The sequence below is a fragment of the Leptosomus discolor genome, chromosome 5 (genome assembly GCF_034619465.1).
Source record: "Leptosomus discolor isolate bLepDis1 chromosome 5, bLepDis1.hap2, whole genome shotgun sequence".
NCBI classification, from domain to species: domain Eukaryota; kingdom Metazoa; phylum Chordata; class Aves; order Leptosomiformes; family Leptosomidae; genus Leptosomus; species Leptosomus discolor.
The window spans coordinates 30495894-30514243 of NC_141395.1; the positions used below are offsets into that span (position 1 = coordinate 30495894).

General features: G+C 44.3%; 1 protein-coding gene across 1 annotated transcript in view; it reads right to left on the reverse strand.

Annotated features, from left to right (window-relative positions):
- Positions 1-1900: 1900 nt before the first annotated feature.
- CDK15 (cyclin dependent kinase 15) overlaps positions 1901-18350 on the reverse strand; it is a 34710-nt gene continuing 18260 nt past the window's right edge. The window contains exons 9-12 of the mRNA XM_009958206.1: positions 17035-17098; positions 9969-10017; positions 7199-7338; positions 1901-2010 (exon numbers count right to left, since the gene is read on the reverse strand). Of these exons, the coding sequence (XP_009956508.1) occupies positions 1901-2010; positions 7199-7338; positions 9969-10017; positions 17035-17098 (363 nt within the window). The remainder of the gene's footprint in view (positions 2011-7198; positions 7339-9968; positions 10018-17034; positions 17099-18350) is intronic.

Here is an 18350-nt window from a genome sequence, read left to right on the forward strand (position 1 = left end):
CCTCAGCAGGTAGAGGGAAAGAGGTGGAATAGGGTAGAAAATGGATGGAGTGCTGGCATGGAGTGTGTATCACCCTGGGATAGACACCTGGCAGTATCTCTCCCTTTCTTGAAACCAGAAGGAGAACAAGGAGGAGCCTGTGATGTTTTATCCCTTACTGCGTCGCTCAGGGCCCATGGATTCATGATTGAGTCTGGTATGTTTAGTTTTTTGGTTCTGTCTATTTTTGTAACTTAACTCAGGTTGGCCAATGAAGGAAGGCTGGCCAGTTTCATTATGTTCCCAGGAAATTCCATTCTCTCATGTGCCAGCATGAGGCTGTTGTGCTTTAGATGCCTATCTATCTCTGATTAGATTTGAAAAAGCATACAGAACCCCCTGCTTTCCATTGGTAGTCTATTAAAATGACAAAAATAATTACTGTTTCATTTTAACCTTGCTTGCATGTCTGAATCCATAGGCCTTTTTTAAAAAGAGTATTAATAATACAAACACCGTCACTTATAGAATGTTTTCCTGTAATGAAGTGCAGAAGAAAACTTGAGTTGACATTTAAGCTTGTTTAGTATATTTTGTAAGCAGCTTAAAAAAAGGGACACAATCACTTCGAGGCCAGGTTAATATTAAAAAAAAAAAAAAAGAGAATGTTTAAAAGTATCTCCTACTATTTTCACGGTTTCACTATTTTAAATTATGTATTTGTTAAATACTCTCAAAATCAGTTAAAACTGGCCAAATCCAAGCTCATTGAACACTGAAGCATGAGTGCCTTCCTCAAGTACGTTGTCCCAGTAGCTTTAGTGGAACTGACAACAGCTTTTTCAGCAGGATTAGTTCCTCGCTGATCACAGAGAGGGAACAGCCACCCTGTCTGCACTTAGCTGAGCAGGTCAGCAGCGAATGCATTCAGGCTGCCTCCAAAATGCAATCTGGTCACAGGGCTGGCAGTGTCAGGTTCTTCTCGAAAGCACTCAAGGCTGTCCTGTCTGCCTGCTGTTGTCTGCATTAACAAGGGCAGATGGGGTAGAGAGAAGCTGTGAGACCAGGCACTGAGTGCTGGGACCTGATCCTGTAGCAGGTACATGCCATCTACATGAATTTGAAAGCACAGACGGGTAGCTGAGGTTTGCCCTGCTATCACAGCTAGGTTGCCTCTTAGCTTGGCAGACAATAAGACGGTCAAACTAATTTGGCCTCAAAATCAGTTTCCAGGTGTGCCTTGCAAGCACAGACTCAGCCAGTGACACCGACTGGACACATGCTGTTAACAAACGCACAAAGTAAAGAAAGAGACAGGATATAATAAAAAGATATTTTTCCAGTAATTTCTTTCAATAGCACTGGTCTTCTGTAACAAAAAGGAGATGAAAAATGTTGATGCTGAAGCATCATTTTGAGGTGTGTCATATTAAAAAATGTGATTGATTAAAACCAAGGATGTTATGAGCTAAGGAGACTTTGCCTAGCTCTGCTCAGGTTCCATTGTGTGTGAAATCAAAACAAGCAAGCTATAAAATGTGAACCCCATCGACAAGGACAAAGGCGAATGAAGCAATTTGGTCAGTTTAAGCAATGGGGAAATGAAGCAATATTTTGACTGGGGAGGCATCAGGGGAAAGGGCATTGTTCTGAGGCTTGGGGATACAACGAAGCAAACCCAAACCTCCCACAGTACCACTGAGCATTGTGCACTGGGGGCCATTGGCTTGCTGATCTCTTCTCTTTGAACATGAGATTCCCCACTTTGTCCTCAGCCCGGATGTGGTCATCCAGCCCTGGGTATCAGTTCTGTTTTCCCACCTTCAATATACAAAGGGATTAATGTGCTAAGGATGATGGCAGCAGCTTTGACAGTGGCAACTACATTCTTACCCAAGAATTAGTCAATCATCCCTGCTTTCTACCAAAACTTGCTTGAACCTCCTGAGAGATGGCCTTTTCGGTAAGAAACAAACAGGTCACAGATTTCAGGTTGCAGTGTCACTCCTGGAACTGTCAGCACTGATTGTCCTGTGGAAGAATCAGGTTAAAGAGAAAGCTGCAAAATGGTCCTTTTCCCTCACTCTGCTACATTCCTAATGCTCTCCTGTGACATGAGCCACAATACAAACTAATTCAGGATCCTATTTCTCACAGCTCCATTCCTTCTGATTTTTTTTGGAAAACTATTTCTTTAATCTAGGCACCCTTCTCTAGAAATCTCATCTACGGTTTCTTTTCTTTTTTCTTTTTCTTGGAGCAACCAGCAAAATACTATTTGGTAGAACAGTGGTAGGAATGCAACCCGCTAATCAAAAGGATTCAAATGGATCTACGCACTGCCAAGCTCTCTCCTTCCCACCCAGTGGAGGAAGAAAAAAAGAAAAAGAAAAAAGAGATAGAGCGAAGGCACGGAGCTTCTCTCCTTCAGCAATCTCACAAATGCAAAACCTTCCACTCCAGTGACTCCTCATTAACTTACCAAATCTGACAGTCTAATTATCGTAGCTGCTTCACGCTTAGAATAAATAAATACTAAAGTGGGTGTTTAAAGAAATTGAGCAGTGAAATTCAGTCATCTAGACAGTCAATAGAGAGAGAGTTTATTTTAAATTTTTATATTCTTATGTATTTATATCATTTTAGGAAAGATAATGAGATAGTTGTCTTTCAGGCTAATTGAGTTCCTAGGCTCGTGGTTGCTTGCTGTCACAATCTCAAACTTAGCTTTAACTTTTGTACCTTAGAAATCTGATCACTACATCCCCATTTGCTCTTTTCTGCTGATAACTGGGTGAAGGCAGAAGTGCACCTGAGGATGGAAAACGACTACATGGGAGTTCCAGTCTGGATGTCTTTCACAGCAAACAAGACAACTAAATGTTCTCAGATTTGCATTTAAGAGTGTTAAAGGGAAAATGGAAGTTAAAGAAACCTCAGATATAACTTACAATTTGGCAAAATAGAGAAAAACATCTGCTAACCTCTGATGCAATAGCGTCTGCCTCCATGAAGGGTATTAACAGCACTCCCCCCCAAGAGCAGTTCAACTCCCTGAACAATAAGACCTTTATAGAGATTCTCTGGCCTGAGATCAATGGGAATCAGAGCATTTGATCCATGTCTGTAGGACTTTGTTTCCACAAGTCATGTGGGCCAAACTTTGTGCCAGTTGTGCTTTTGCAAGAGCATGAGCTGGGGAGGGAGCAAAGGAAACCTTCCTTCTTTTCCTGTCTTCCCCTTCACCCTGTGCTTCTAAGCAAGGCCCAGCACCTGCCAGCATGATGTCTGCTCCAGGCCAGCACCCAGGGAAGGGCTTAAGCAGGGCAACATCTCCAGAGGCCTGTGCCCTTGGCACACATCTGCTGTAATGTTGCAATGGCTTTTTCCTAGGGTGGTGGCTTAATGACAGAATAGAAAACCTCAGTATCCTGTCAGTATTTACACAAGCAGACTTTCCACCACTGTGGAGATTAGGCCAGGTGAAGTGAGGGTGGGAACTTCACTTTCTAGGTGTCAGTATCTGATTTGCAGTGAAGGATATCCATTTGCTGTATACAGAGGTGACAAAGCACAGAGGTAAAAAAATGTGACTGTATAAACCTTTTAGCTATGTAGAAGAACCTAGGGAATCGAGCCAACCCAAACAAGATGTCCATGAAAGCCAGTTCTTCTTTATATGTGCCCTGTGATAACATCTACCAGTGGTGGCTAATCCTAACAGTAAACGGTTTCGGAGGGAATGGCTTGCAGCCTTAACCTCCTCATTGCCTACGCTTGCTTTGCATTAGTTTAGATGCAACAGGCATTAAAATGACAGTGCTCTGTCAACATCAAGCCTCCCTCCTCCTCCTTGTCTCTGAAAAGCTGAATAGTGGGCTGTTGCGGGAGAAACGGTGCAGTGTCATCACCACCTAGCACACTGGTTTTGGATTGCTGGGGGGAGGTAACAACCGGAGACCAGCCATACCCAAAAGGAGCAAGTCCCTCCTAGTCAAAGCCAGGATCACCTCCACACAACATGCAATCCTCCTCACAGAGAACAAATTGGACTTGATGACTAACTTCTATGCTGATGGTATGCCCAGGGTCGAATGTCTCCTGAACTCTGAGAAAGGTCTATACTGAGCCTGGACATCAGTCCCGTGGGGATAGGATCTAAGGTGCCAGCTCAGGCCTCCCTGGCCTGTATGTCTGGGTTGTTTGGCCAGAGCTCTTCTTGCAGTATGTTTTCTTGGGAGCGCACTGGTGCTAATCCCAAATCCCACTGCTTACCCGCCCTGCTTGCGACCCCACGAAGGCAAAAGAGAGGGAAAATAAACTAAATCTATAACTAAGAATAATAAGCTGCAATTGTTACTGTGTCTGGCCTGTCTGACAGCAGAGTGAGATACCTTCTCAGAAGACCCTTTGCACTTCAGGACTGATACTGAGTTGAGATCACAGCTCATGCTTTCTTGATTCAAGGATCTCATCGTTCTTCCAGGAGTGATTAATTGGACAGAAAACATTTTGCTTTAGCAGGTGGCAAAGGGTTAGACTGAAGTTTTATGAGAAATGCGTTAGTGCAGGGCTGCACCTCACAAAGATAATTGTCTCAGGATCGGCTTAGCCCAGAAAAAGGACAGCAAATGCTCCAGTTTTAGAAAAGGTCATCACTGCCACCCCTTAGGCTACTAGCCACAGTGGAAGGAAGCTGGAGAATCCCCTGCTCCTCTCCTCTGTTGCTATATCCAGAGGTGCTGGTGGCATGTGTAGAATGACATGAGCGGGGTTTGAACCTGGGCCTTACCAGCCCTTTCTAGCACTAGAGGTGCAGGAGTGAGCAGCTGTAGGAGAGGCCCATCTGTGGACCAGCCCCTCGCAGGAGACAGAGGGTCTTCCTCTCTTATAGCGTGGGCTACTCTTTTTTTCTAGCACTTTGCATCCAGATAAGTATAAGCAACAGCAACCTGTTCCCCTCTGCAGGAGCTGACCGCCAGGAAGCAGAGAGCCCCGTGCTCTCTCTGCCCCTTCCTATGGGCAGCAGCCATCCTCTAGCCGTTAGCATTCCCCTCAGTAATCAGACACATGCTATTTGGAGGGGTACTTATCGTCGACACACTGATTTCCCCAATTATTTTTTCCCAAGAACTGACCCTTGAAAAACATACTCTAGCTTCCAGCTTGTCATAGCAACTTATAAAAATGACAGTTATGGATACAATTATTTCATAAAAAAAGAAAATAATTTCTTACGGGAACCTTTTATGTTTTCAAATGTTGTTTCCCTCTTACTCTCTCACACACCTTGGGATCAACCCCCTCCTCTTTTCACCTTTCATCTCCACCTCATTCTTTGCCCTTCTGCTTTAACTTTCTCCTTCAGAGGATGGGGACTAATAGCCAGCATCCTCCAGAAGAAAGCGGGAACAGCATATATTTAAAATGTGCACTGTGTTATCATACCAACAAGAATTTTAAAATGATACAGTTAAATTCCAAAATAGTGTGATGCCAAAGTGACACAAGAGAACAAATGTCTTACATGATTATGGCAATAGGGATGGCTACATGGGAAATTATTCAGACTTGCCTACTAATTTTTACAGGCTTAATGAGTCACTCATTAATATGGTCTTGCATGATCATACTGTACTTGTTTCAGCCCTGTGCACTTTGATTCTGTTCCCAACACATTCGTTGCTATGATAACGGCATGCGGTTTCCTGTCCACAAGGTACTTCTCACCGCAATATGGGGGATAATAAATATGGGACAGTGCATAAACTCAGGTGAAATGAATCTATCCCCTCTCTGGCAGCATGTCAGAGAGATTGACACATTATGCCAATCTGTTTTCTCATTCCTTCTATTTCTCCTCACTCTCTCCCTTTCTCTCACACTGTCTGTCTCTGTACCTGTTTTTTTTTCTCTCTCTCTCTCTCTCTGCACTGACACTTTCATCTTCTCCCTTGGGGATTGGAGATGTCACTGCGGGAAGTGCTTGTCCGCCTCTCCGGCAGCAGCAGAGCCCTGTGGCTTTGACAAACCTCATTTAATTGGGAGGAAGCCAGGAGGGTTTGAAAGAGCTGAAACATCCACGAAACTCCTTTTATCAGGCATAATTTAAACTCTGCATGGAAAAAACCCTATATGTATAAAGAAAAGTCAACTTCCCTCCTGCTGTGCATGCTCCCCTCCTACCCCCCCGGCACAGGCAGGCTCCTGCGAGATTCCATCTTTTCATTTTTCTAAAAGTGTCAAAGTAGATTTGTGCTCTGTGGCTGGGTGAACAGAAAAGGAATGCAGATGTCTCTCACTCATGCACATACACACAGAGAGCACCTTCTGAAGGGCAGCGGTTTGGGAGAGATGCTAGCTGGCTGCTCCTTCACTTGGGATGTGTCGCAGGAGCCAGAAATTAGGTTTTCAAATAGCTTGACAACACAGTCCAAGAAGGCTTCTTCTTAATTGCCCCATCTTAAAAAAAAACACCGAACTACACTAGTGTAGTGTAGGTGCCCAGGAGGCAATGGGGAATGCAAGGGCTCTCTGGCCTGTTGCCCAAAATGAGCAAGCTTTTCCTAGTGAGGAACAGAACCTGTAGCTTGAGAGACCCCGTATTTATTGTCAGCTCAGGGCAGGAGAGATAGCTCTGTGTGTATGCAGCTGTGCTCTTAAGAGAAGGGAGCAAGGGAAAAAGAAAATAAAGCAGGTAAAACTGAGGGAGAACTGGTGCAACAGGGTACAAGGAACAGCTGTTTTCTCTGAACATCAAAAGGCAGCAGGAGGAGTGGTCCAAGCGAATTGGGGCTAGCACATCATGCTGAGCAGCTGGGAATTCAGGACATCAGGAGGGACTAGCATGTGAGTTACACTGAATACATAGTGTGAGCCAGGCCGAGGGAAAGCTCCAGGCCTCTGGGGTTACAGACCAAGGGAGAAAACCTGTCAAAGCATATACACCTCCGCTTTGTAAATGTACCATGGTGGCAGCCCACCCAGGTCCCCTTCTAATATTAACGCTGTGGTCAAGCGGAAGAAAACAGAAAAACAAGCTATCAAATTTGCAATGGGATGTAAACTTTGAGCATACGGGAGTGGGGAGGGAGGGAGGGCAGGCAGAAAAGACATGTTTGGGTGAATGGCAGAGACTTTCAAAGTACAGAAGAAACTCATAATAAATAGCATGTGCAGTACCTCTTTCTTGGTGAGATAAAATCATGAGTTAACTTACCACTAGGAACCTGATAGATCTGAGGAGGCAGAGGGCTGAAAAAGCTATGAAGAAGTGCATCTTGCGCAGAGATCCGGCCTCGAGGGAAGGCTGTAAGCATCCTGGAGGCCAAATCCTCTGCTGCTGGCACCCTGCTCAGCCTAGGAAAACAGGAAAAAAAATAGCATAGGAGATGAGCACAAGCCAGAAAGATGGAACCAGAATTTGACCCAAGCCTTCTCAGAGCTTGAGGCAGAGATAGTGGAGGGACACAGGGGAGCTGGATAAACCCACCCCAGCTACATAGCTTTGCAGGATATTTGCTTTTCCATGTGAGTTTGGTTATGTTGGAGTGTATGCATCCAGGATTTCAGCTCAAACTCATGTTTTCAGAGGAATTTTGAAAATAAATTGTTATTTTCTATAAAGAAGGTTGTCAGTAAAAGGGAAAATGTTGCTGGGGAGACTATATTTTACATGTCATAACTGGAATATCAAAGGTTGATGTTATCAGTTTACAGTGACAACGCAAGTGCACAAAATAACCTGACTGGCCTACTGAGCAGACCAGAGGACAAAACTAAAAAACTACAGAAAATACCATTTCCACTTTTCCTACACTAGTACCAGTAGTACAGCTCATTGTAAAATGTGTTGGGGATTCACAGAGATGAATCTGTTTCTCAGGATGAGTGCTTAAAATAGATGTAATACACACATGCTTCATGCCCAGCAAATACCAATGCCAAGAGGCTGCTTTCTAGAGGAGCACACAGCTGGGGACAAGGAAGTGAAAGAGAGAAAACAAACCAACAAGGAAGCAAATAAAAATAGTAATTTAGTTTTACAGCTTTTACTTTGTTTGTTTGTTCTGATCATGTTTCAGCATCAGGAGGCCCATCAGAGCATGGCTTGTTGTGCTTCCTCCCTCGCCCCCACTGGTGCTTCCCCTCCAAGTGGCATCAGGCACTGCGATCCCCCTGCCCCTGCATGCCCCCTCCCTACAGGGGACATTTGACATGCTAACTTCTTTGGATTGAGGAGATAAAATGTAAAAAAAATAAGGGAAAAACACAGAGAGAGAGAGAGGGAGATATCCTGAGAAACAGATTTATAAAAGGTGTCTGGCCTCACTGTGGTACGTAACTGCTGAATTCTTACCTCCAGCAAAACGGTTCAACCCCTGCTGCCTTGGGGTGCAGGGATGGGACAAGGAGCCAAAGCATCCAGCCTGAGGCCACTTGCTAGAGCTGCACCACAGGCTGCCCCTGCCATGGCAGGGTCTTACTGGAGACCCTCTGCCCCCTTGATCCCTGCTGCTGCAGGCTCCCACACTGGGCAGCAACATGGTTCAGTGCTTCCCACCATGGCTCAGGCTTCCTGATGGTGGCCAAGCTCTGCACAGAGCTCCTCTTTGATTTCTTAATTGGGCATGAAGAGTCATGGCTGAGTGGTCCGTATGAAGCAGCTCTTTCCTTCTCAAGAGCCAAGCACACCAAGGCAGCCATTCGGCCATACCAGTGTAAGGAACTCTGTAAGGCAGAGTTGGAGCTGGCCCACATACAGCCCAGAGCTCTGCCACAGAGGCGCTGGGCCGACCCATCGGTATGGGGCTGTAATGAGGCCTGTGAAGGGATTACGGCCAAAAAGCAGAAGTGCAATACAGCAGAGTTGCAAGGAATATAGTTACTTCTTTGTTCAGACTGAGAGAGGATTTGTTCTGTTCCAGGACCTGTGTTACCAGGGTTTGGGACATGCTGAGCTTTGTTTCTGAAGATGTGCATGCCAATTGCTGGCATTTCAGCAACCTGTGCTTTGCTGAAAACTTCAGCGTGTTTGTTCAGCCATTCAGAACAGCAGCAGGGAAACCCAGCTCTGAAGGGCAGCACTCTTCTCTCCAAGTAGGGCTGGATCCTAAGCAATGAGCTGAACAGATAATAAACAGCAGTGATGAAAAATAGGGTTATGTCCTCAAAGAATACTTGATTCTTGACTTGTTCCTGAACACAATCATGAGGACAAGTCCTGTCTAATCTCTTCCTACATATCTCACATATCTCTAAAGCCTGTTGTGTGCCTCAAAATCAGTATAGGGCGGGGAATTGATTTTAATGACTCTCTGACCTAGGTTAGGGCACTTTACCTGATTATAAATTTCTTTCACTGATACATGTATACGTTATGTATGTGTGTGTGTACATATATATATGCTTGGAAAATACTCCCTTCTCTTGGCACACTAGGGAGTGATTGGGTGGTGTTGGTGTGCCTGGTCAAGCTGAGGTATGTAACCACAGCCCTAGTCTCATTGCTTTTGGATACTGAAGAATGTGATTTTTCCCCTCCTAACTAATCACAAGATTATTTCATTGTCTCGTGAAAATGCTGTCCTAGCACGTCTTCCTTACCACTGTTGAGCAATGTTCCTACAGTCTGTTTCCAGAAAACTGGGACAGTGCAAAGTCTGTCTTCAGTCTGGGCAAGAGGGCCTGGGAAAGTACAACCTTCTGAATTGAACTGTGCCCCGCAAAAAGCTGCTCATAATGTCATTGAATCACTGCTTATCTGAGAATAATCACTACTCCTCTGAGAATAATAAACCCACAATGTGCCTACCTCTACTGCTATCTCTCGAAATCAGTTGCTTAACTGATGTTAGATCTGCTTGTTACTACAGAGCCATCTCGCTCTTCCTGAGCTTGCCAAAAGAGCTCATTTCAAGTTAAATGATTGCATAAAGAAACAAATAAACCCAGAGGCGATTTTGACATTGCCGTTATAGGTAGCTTACCTGTCACAGATGACTCGGAGTCTCTGAGGTCTCCTAGAAGCAACCAGTTCTAGAAAGTGTAATATGCAATCCCAGGATTAAATGAAAATCAAGCCAAAACCCATTCTTTGAGCCCTTACAAGAAACATGTGCTGAGAATTTCAAAGGGCCCTATAGAATCTGTCATCTTAGTATTTATAAATATACATTATTCCTATAGGACTTGAGTACCAGCATTGATGTTAATAAGGCTGTTCCAGTTCTGTAACCCTTTCCTTTCATACATCTGTGAATATAGGCCTTGGGCCTCCTTCTGTTACAGTGCGAGTCTTAGGTTTTACTTCAATAAAAGCAGTATCAGTCCCTAAAGCTTTCACACAAAGGAAGCAGAAAGAGTTTGCAGGCCTGAATCCCCAGCAATTGTCTTGGCTTACCAAGGGGCTGCTGAGCTTCTTGTATTGCCCTGTGGGCACATAGGGCTCTTCTGCATGGATCTGGCAGAAAGACTGGGGATGGAGCAAAGGCACTTGGGTCCCACTCTCTTCTTGTCACTTACTGACTCAAACATCTCTACCAGACTCAAACTTTGCACAGTTTGCATTTTTGGGAAGGCTGTGTTGTTGCCATTTTTCAAGGACATATTTCTAAACATTGTGGAAAATGTAGAGGAATACATTCCTCAAATGTTTTCTTACAAAGCATGATTTTTCTCAGGCTTAGATATGAATCAATGGCTTAAGACTGGAAGGTTTCCCCTTGGAGCTGACCAACAGAGACATTTTCTTGCACCAGGAAGGCTGTAATTTCTACCCAGCTACATTTTCCTGAGCACCATTTCTGACTGCAGCAATGAACGGTACTCTAGCCATGGAAAGGAGAGCAGGAAGGGTGGTGTAGACGTCTCTTCCAGCACAACTTGGACAAGCATTCCCCACAGCAGCGAGATCACCAGGAGGCAAGTGCTGCTGGTCTGTTGCCAGTAGACTAGGAGCTCAGCAGGGGCTTCTGCTGCACTGTCCGAGAGGACCTGCCCTCCCTTCCTGCCTGGAAGCACCAGCCGCATCATTCAGGGACAGAAGCTGCTGGCTGCAGGCAAAGTGGGAGTCACCCCTGCCTTTGCCTGCGTGGCCATTTCCAGAGTGCCAGGCCCAAGGGCTCGGTCACTCAGTGTCTGACTTGATGCACAGACAATTTGAAAAAGTGCAAATGACTGAACTTTCAGCACTTAACCTTTCCAGCAACAACCTTTCACCATTAAGCCAGGCAAGCAGTTTGTGAAACCTGTCTATCACAGGGTAAGTAACAGTTCACAATTGAAGTGTTCTCCTGCACCCAAATACTAAGGTAATTGCTAAAGCAGTAAATGGCAATATAACCTGGGACAGGATTCATGACTGTTTAGGTGCCAGAGCACTGGAATTATTGCCAATATATAGAAGTTATATATTAGTATCTTGAACAGTCCCTTCCCAAATCAGTAACTGAAGTTAACTCTGGCAGAACATTCCTCTTGGATCACTAATAACATTTCTCTAGTTTCTCTGGAGCCTCTTTCCTTCATTTTGCCCCCTCAACTGTAATAAAAGTGTAGAAATAAATTGTCCATATTGAGTAGAGATGTAAACTATGCAGGCAGAATAGAAGAAAAACAATTTTAAAAATGGTTTGGAAAGGCATAAGAATTTTTTATACGAGGTAGAAATTTTTACCTGTTGACAGAGCTAGCCAAAAACTTTCAGATGTTGTAACTTTCTGCCAGAAAATTTTGATTTATGAGATGGAAACATTCCATGACAATATATCAATTTCCTTTAATATTTAATAAAAATGTCAAGATGACTTAAATATTGTACCTTAACTCTACTGCAATCTTTTAACATTAATATTCTTTAATGAGTTTGACATAGAAGTTGAAAAATGCACATTCAGTTGATAACAGCAGGGCAAAATGCTTCAATAATATCTAAGTGAAATGTCCCTTTGTTTTTGTGGAGTGCATTTTCAGGATTAACATTCCAAAGAGGAAATAGGATTTTCTTTACATTAGAGATAGAAATACCAGCTTGCTTACTGGGAATTGGGAGGAATACCTGAATTATAATCTTTGCTGTCTTGAGCAAGCCTATTGACTTAAATTTATCATTTATATAACATAGAGATTAATAATTATCTACAAGGGGTAGTGTAAGAGCCAGTGAGCCAACTACTGCTGTCCCTGTCCAAACATATCTCTCAGTGGAGAATTCTGCTTGAGTGAGGACTGCCAAACTTGCCACTTTGAGTATACAGAGCTTTGATTATAAATGGAAGATATGGGTAAGAAAACAGTGTGTCTCTGCTCAAGGAATTAATGCAGTTAACTAATCCACTTTAAATCAGTTCAGATTAATCTCCTGACTGGCCCCTTATAGGCAAACCCTTAGAGAATGCTGAGGCCCCATTGTGTCGAGCAGGGTAAGAACAGAGCAGTAAATATTTTCCCTACTGTAAGATTAAGACCAATCTAAACCAATTGTAAAACAATGTAAGCAGCTACTCCTTAAAGGGAAGACATAAAGAATATTTGGATGCCATTCCAAAAAGTGGATGAACTACTGATTTAATCCTCTTTCAATGATGATATAGACATAAAATGATGGGATTCTGTAGGGCTGATTGATTGGCTTTTTTAGCAATAGGAGTAGATCTGAAAGGAAGTGCTTGGGTTTGTTATTTTCTATCCATATGCAAGGCAGTGTGTGCTAATGAGGAAATACCTTTCTCTGTGAAAACCCAGGTGGAAGTGGCTAATGAACTGATAATGAGGCACACAAGCCAGAGGACAAAAGTTAAACTTTCCTAATTGATGAAGAGCGAGAAAGAGGATGTCAAGTGCTGCTGGATGAAGGTGCTGGGGTTGCAGGCTCACAGAGAAAACTTCTCTCATTAGCAAAGTCTCCGTGGTTGCAGGACAGAAGTAGAGCTCTGTCTGTGTGGCAGGCTGGAATCTGCAGTCTGTGCCCAGTGCCAGACAGATAGGAAGTTTCCTTACAGCCTGGCCAGCATATATTGCGCATTAGTTACAGTGCTGCTCTTCCCTTTGGGATCAAAGCCACACGCAGTTTATTATGACAATAAAATTTTCATCGTTTTAGAATTCAGTTTCCAACCATCCCATTTGTTAAATGAAGCATCAGCATAAAAAGTGAGATAAAAAAGAAAAGAAAAGAAAAAAAAAAAAAAGGACTCGGAGTGCAGACTTCATCTGCATTTTCAAAACGCATTTTAAGTTTGCGTTTCAGAGCTTACTGCTTGTTGCTTCCATCTGCTGGTGACATTTTGGAAACGCAACGGATACAAAAATCTGTACTCGGGAGCAGAAGTTGACTCTGGAAAGCTTCTAAATCTCATTCAGCGTAGCAACGCCTGCACATATGTGAAAAACTAGGCTTAACTTAAAAGGCATTGCTGCAACTGAAAAAGCCCAGTGTAAAGCCTGGGTCTCCTAAGTGAGATGGTACTACCTGGCATAGGAAACTTCACTAAGTCAGCCTGTGTGATAAATCAAGGAGTAAAGCTCACTGATAGCCAGTTCATCATGTTATAAACAAATAAGCACTGTTGCCCACTCTTTGGAATCCAAACATCAGAAAAAGGAAACAAACCCCAACTCAGTACATTGGGCGCTCCAGTATTCCCAGTTTGGCAAAAGCACTAGCTTAATGTCATGGGCTGTGATTCCTAATCCTTTCCTGCCCTTGACCCCTGCTGTCTAGATTCAAACTTGTAACCATTAATGGGGCTGGATCAAAACACTGGCCTTCTGGTGTCACCAATGGTGTTTAGAGGGGATTTAAACTCCCTGCTTTTCAGTGCAGTGAAATGAACACAGCAGTAGATTAATGCAAGGATTTGAGCTCACACAGCATGAGAGCTTTCAAAAATAGTGTTAACAGAGCTACAACTGCCTCTTTCAGGGGAAGCAAAATGAGGGGAACAGAACAAATGAACAAACACAGGGAAAAGCCTTGTCGCTATGGGCAGGGCTCCTAAGCCTGGAAAGCCAGGGAGAGGGCCAGGGAGAATGTGCTGAGACATGGGCAGGAGCTCTCCTAAGCCTTCATGTTCTGCAGGAAATGGTTCTCAAGCCAGGGATGGGGTAAAACCATCTTTCAGGCCCCAGGTGCGTGTAATTCCCTACCCCAAGTGTTTCTCCTGCAGAGAGGGGGTGAGCTGTAGGGCTGGCCAAGGAAGAGTTCTCACCCATCCTTCCTCTTCACGTGGGGTCAGGCAGAGGTTGAGATTTTGGCAAACTGTAGGCAATGGGCATGAGGCCCATTTCTGAACTTCTTTGTGCAAGAAGGCGCAGCGGCGTAGGGTGGTCAAATATTCCTTTGCACATTTCATCCCTTGCCAGTTGCCCATAGAGGGGGCAGAGGAGCTGCTCTTCCTCCAGCTGCCCTGCATGGCTCACAGACCCCACAGCCCATGCCATATCTCCTCTTCAGACTCTGCAGCAGGATGTGCTCAAGCCCACAGTAGTGACAGAAAAACATCTAAAGGTTTCCAGCTTTCATTTCAAAGATTCCTACTAAACCCACCTGGCCCAGGAACCCTTCCAGTAACAACCTCAGTCTGGGGCTGAGCCTACACTGCTAAATCCAGTGGGAGTTTTGCCATAAACTTCAATGAGAATAGGATCACACTTCAGTGCTTTGTTTTGCCCGTGTTCGTTCCTTGCCTCGGGCAGGAACCTGTTTGTTTGTTTGCTGCCTGCGCTCACTGCGAACATCAATAGGACTAGCTAAAAGCATTCAAGCCATCGGATTTGGGGAAACGCTCCAAAGTTTGTTTGCTTATCTGAACCATTCCAGGCACTCAGATTTGCAGGCTGGAAATAACCTCAAGAGAGAAGTTTCTCAGAGCAGACTGCACAGCTTCCACTTGGTCTGAGCGTGTCCTTGGGGGGTAAACAGCACTTGTGCTTCAGGGCAGAGAGGGGAAGTGCACATGAGCATGTGAATGGCAAATAGCTTTAAACAAAGAGACTTCTTACCAGCAGGCCCATCAAAAACTGACTTGATTTAGTTCATGACTAGGGCAAATAGTCCAACCTTATATGACTAACCTGCTTCTATCCAGACTGGTTTGTATAATCCAGGTATGAGCTAAGTGCTTGGTTCCCGTACATGGCTGGAACAGCTCGGAGCCCTTTAGGCAGGCTCTGAGGAGGGGAAAGGGATGCTGCCTCTTCAGCTGACACAGCTATTTCCCCAAACAATGGCTCAGCACCCCTCTCCCATGTGTTTCCTAGCATGGTGGGATGCTCCCACAAGAAGGTTTCCTCTAACTCCTGCATTTCTGTCTGCTCCAGCCACAAAAGGCACCAGCATCACAGCACAGGCCAATTCTGTCCCACTGAAGTCAATTAGGGCATTTTTTTATCAAGCCTGAAAGCAACACAGGATTGAAAATTGCTTATGATAACTAGACTTGTCTTTACCAGAGCTATTTCCATGCTGCCTAGGTGCCTGTTGTCTCCCTCCCAGCCATGCCACTGGCACCCTCCACAGCAGCAGAGGACAGCACTGCTACACAGATACAATAGAGCTGAGCAGGAGTCACCACTTAGGGCAGTTTTGGGCACTCACACATTCTTTGTTGTTGTACAGTTTATTTGCTAGCGTAGCCTTAATGCTTGCACTTTTAGATGGTCCCTCTATATAGCATCGGGATACCTAATCATCATCGCTGAGAATTTTTGGCCTTGTATAAGCAGATTACTGGCACAAAAAATATTCTTTGTGATCAGTTTGTCCCACACACAAGCATTTTTTTCCTCACAGACTACCCTTCCCAACTTGTAGACTACCCAGTCAGGCCTTCAACAACTTAGAGAAGAAACTGTTTCCTCCAGCTGTCTGCTCTGTGCTTGCCCCCTATCCAAATTAAACTTGCTGTGGACAGCGACACATTCCCATTTCACGCTGGTTTGATTAATGTGTCTCAGCTAATTGTGTGAAGGATTCCAGTCCTTTCGATTGTGAGACCAGGTTATTGTTCAGCCAGTCCCAGCTACCATGTGAAAATGGGGGCTGTTTAGTGTTCATGCACCAGAATCAAAGGAGGGGCATCTTGGACTGGGTCACAGAGCAACACCCACTTCTTTGAAAAGATGTTACTATGCTCTACTAAACCTGTAAACCTCTTGCTCAAAGCACGTCTTCTCCCTCCTCCTCTCCCCCCTGCTCTTTTTTCCCCCTTCCAGATAGACAGGCTCCCCCCACCACTCTCTTAGGGTACAAGTGAGAGAGAATGGCTAGATTGTAGATGGGTGGATTTCACATTCTAGGGTTTTTAATATTTCACTTTTATATTTCTCTTACAGAACAATCCTGCTGAGAGGCTGAGAATCAGTGCTCATCATTTCCCCCTTACTGACACTTGAATATATTTTCCCAAGAGAAAACATTAAACAAAAAGAGGAGAGAAAGGGAGAGAGAGAGAGAGGGAGAGTGACTGAGCTAGCTTTTCAAAGCGTACTTCTCAACCTGCCCACATCAAAATAAGAAACAACTGGCCCTTTGAAGTCCAGGACACAGACTTCTCTACCAGCCCGTGTGGAAATAAAAGAAGCTAGCTTTATAAATCACACAGATTTCTCACCTTGCCTACATCAAAATCAGGGACAATGACCTTTAAAACTGAGGTTTAAAGGCCCTCAAACCAATCTCCATAAAATAAGGAGAGTTCAGATAAACTGTGTCTCCAGTATCTGTCAGCTTTTCCAGTCTAAACCAGGAGACATTGGTCCTTTGCACTGAGGAGTGGAGACTAACTACATTGTTAGCACTTGCAGCAATGAAATCTTCCATCAGCCTAACATATACCCAGCGTTCAGTGAGGCAACTTTGCCATGCATGTACCTTTACCTGTATACTAGGCCAATCCCAGTATTGTTGTAGGTCCTACAACACTATCATTAAATAGCTTAAGGGATTTAGTAACACTGAAGCACAGGATTTTTCATAATGGGAATTACTGACCCAAAAATTGAATGGCTAGTGGCTCAGAGAAAAAGACGGCATTCTTGTGAGTTAAATCCTACCTGGGTTATAGTTGGGGAGCTTGGAAAGTCCTGGCCAGGTGTCCTCAGTTGGAAATCCCAATACCTGTGCAAAACAAGAAAGACAGTGAGAAGAGCAATAACCTCTGTCTGCCAGCACTCTGCCTTGGTGTGGAGTTGGAGGAATTGGTCTCGATGGAGAGAGTCTGGCCACTACTGTAAATGAGCACAAATTCACGCTGCCCTGGCTGGTGCTGGATAGAGGACACTGACATTTTAGCACTTGATTTTATAGCAGAAAGGGTCCTGCTGAGATTGAATGTTGTTGCTGCTGGGAACACCAGTGAAGGCATATGCAGCTTCACTGCCACATGCCACTCCTGCATGTGTTTGCCCAGAGGTCACATTTTTGAGCCCCTTTTACCATTGAAGGTGTCCTCCTGTGCCAGAGCTGCACTGGGGACTTATTCTGCCCACTGGCATGGGCAGCAGCCGATAGGCTCAGCAGCAGCACAGACTGTGAGCTGTGATAGAAACCCGTGCTGTTCTGAGGTGAAAAAGAAAAGCTGGCAGACAGGTCTACTGGCAGGTTCTAGAAAGCAGTCTGGTGTCTCATCCTGAAGGGTCCAGAGCTTCAGCAGTGTCTTTGGTCTTTACTGTGAATTGTGGGCTTCAGAAGTAGGTCCTCACTGAGCAAAGACTGGGCCAGTAAAGCCTCCTCCAACCTCATTTTAGTTGCTGAAATGTGTGAGATCAAGCATATCTGGATTCCTGTGCCAGTTGTTTAGTGTTATTATTACTTACCACATGCAAAGTGCCTTGTGCCTATTGCTAAGGATGAGTTGCACTAAAGAGGTAAAGCCACATATTTAAGAAGAGTTCACAGCATGTGATAGGGTATTATAAATCAGTACTGCTAACTCCAAGCATTCAAAGCTTATCATCCAGAAAACCCCTAAAATTATCAGATTTCCTTAAAAAATTGTGAAATTTTAACATTAAAAATGTCAGGGTTTTTTATTCACTTTCTCTTCTCCAGCATTAGATTTGTCTCATATTAGTTACACTTTGCATATGACAGACAATTCCTTTTCCTTAAAGTGAAAGCTGAGATATATGATATGGGGAACTTGGCCTCACAAAAACTTGTGATAAGATTGCAAGAAAACAGGCGTCAGTAAAAAAAAAACACATTAAAGAAAGAAGAAATATAAAGCTTGGTTGTTGCAGTTGTTACACATCTGGTAGCTGATTGCTTTTCTCACTCACAGCTGAGAAACAGTGGTGAGGACAATTACAGCTACCTGGAAAAGACAGCCACAAGCAGGGGCTGCATCTCGCAGCTGGCACATATTAGC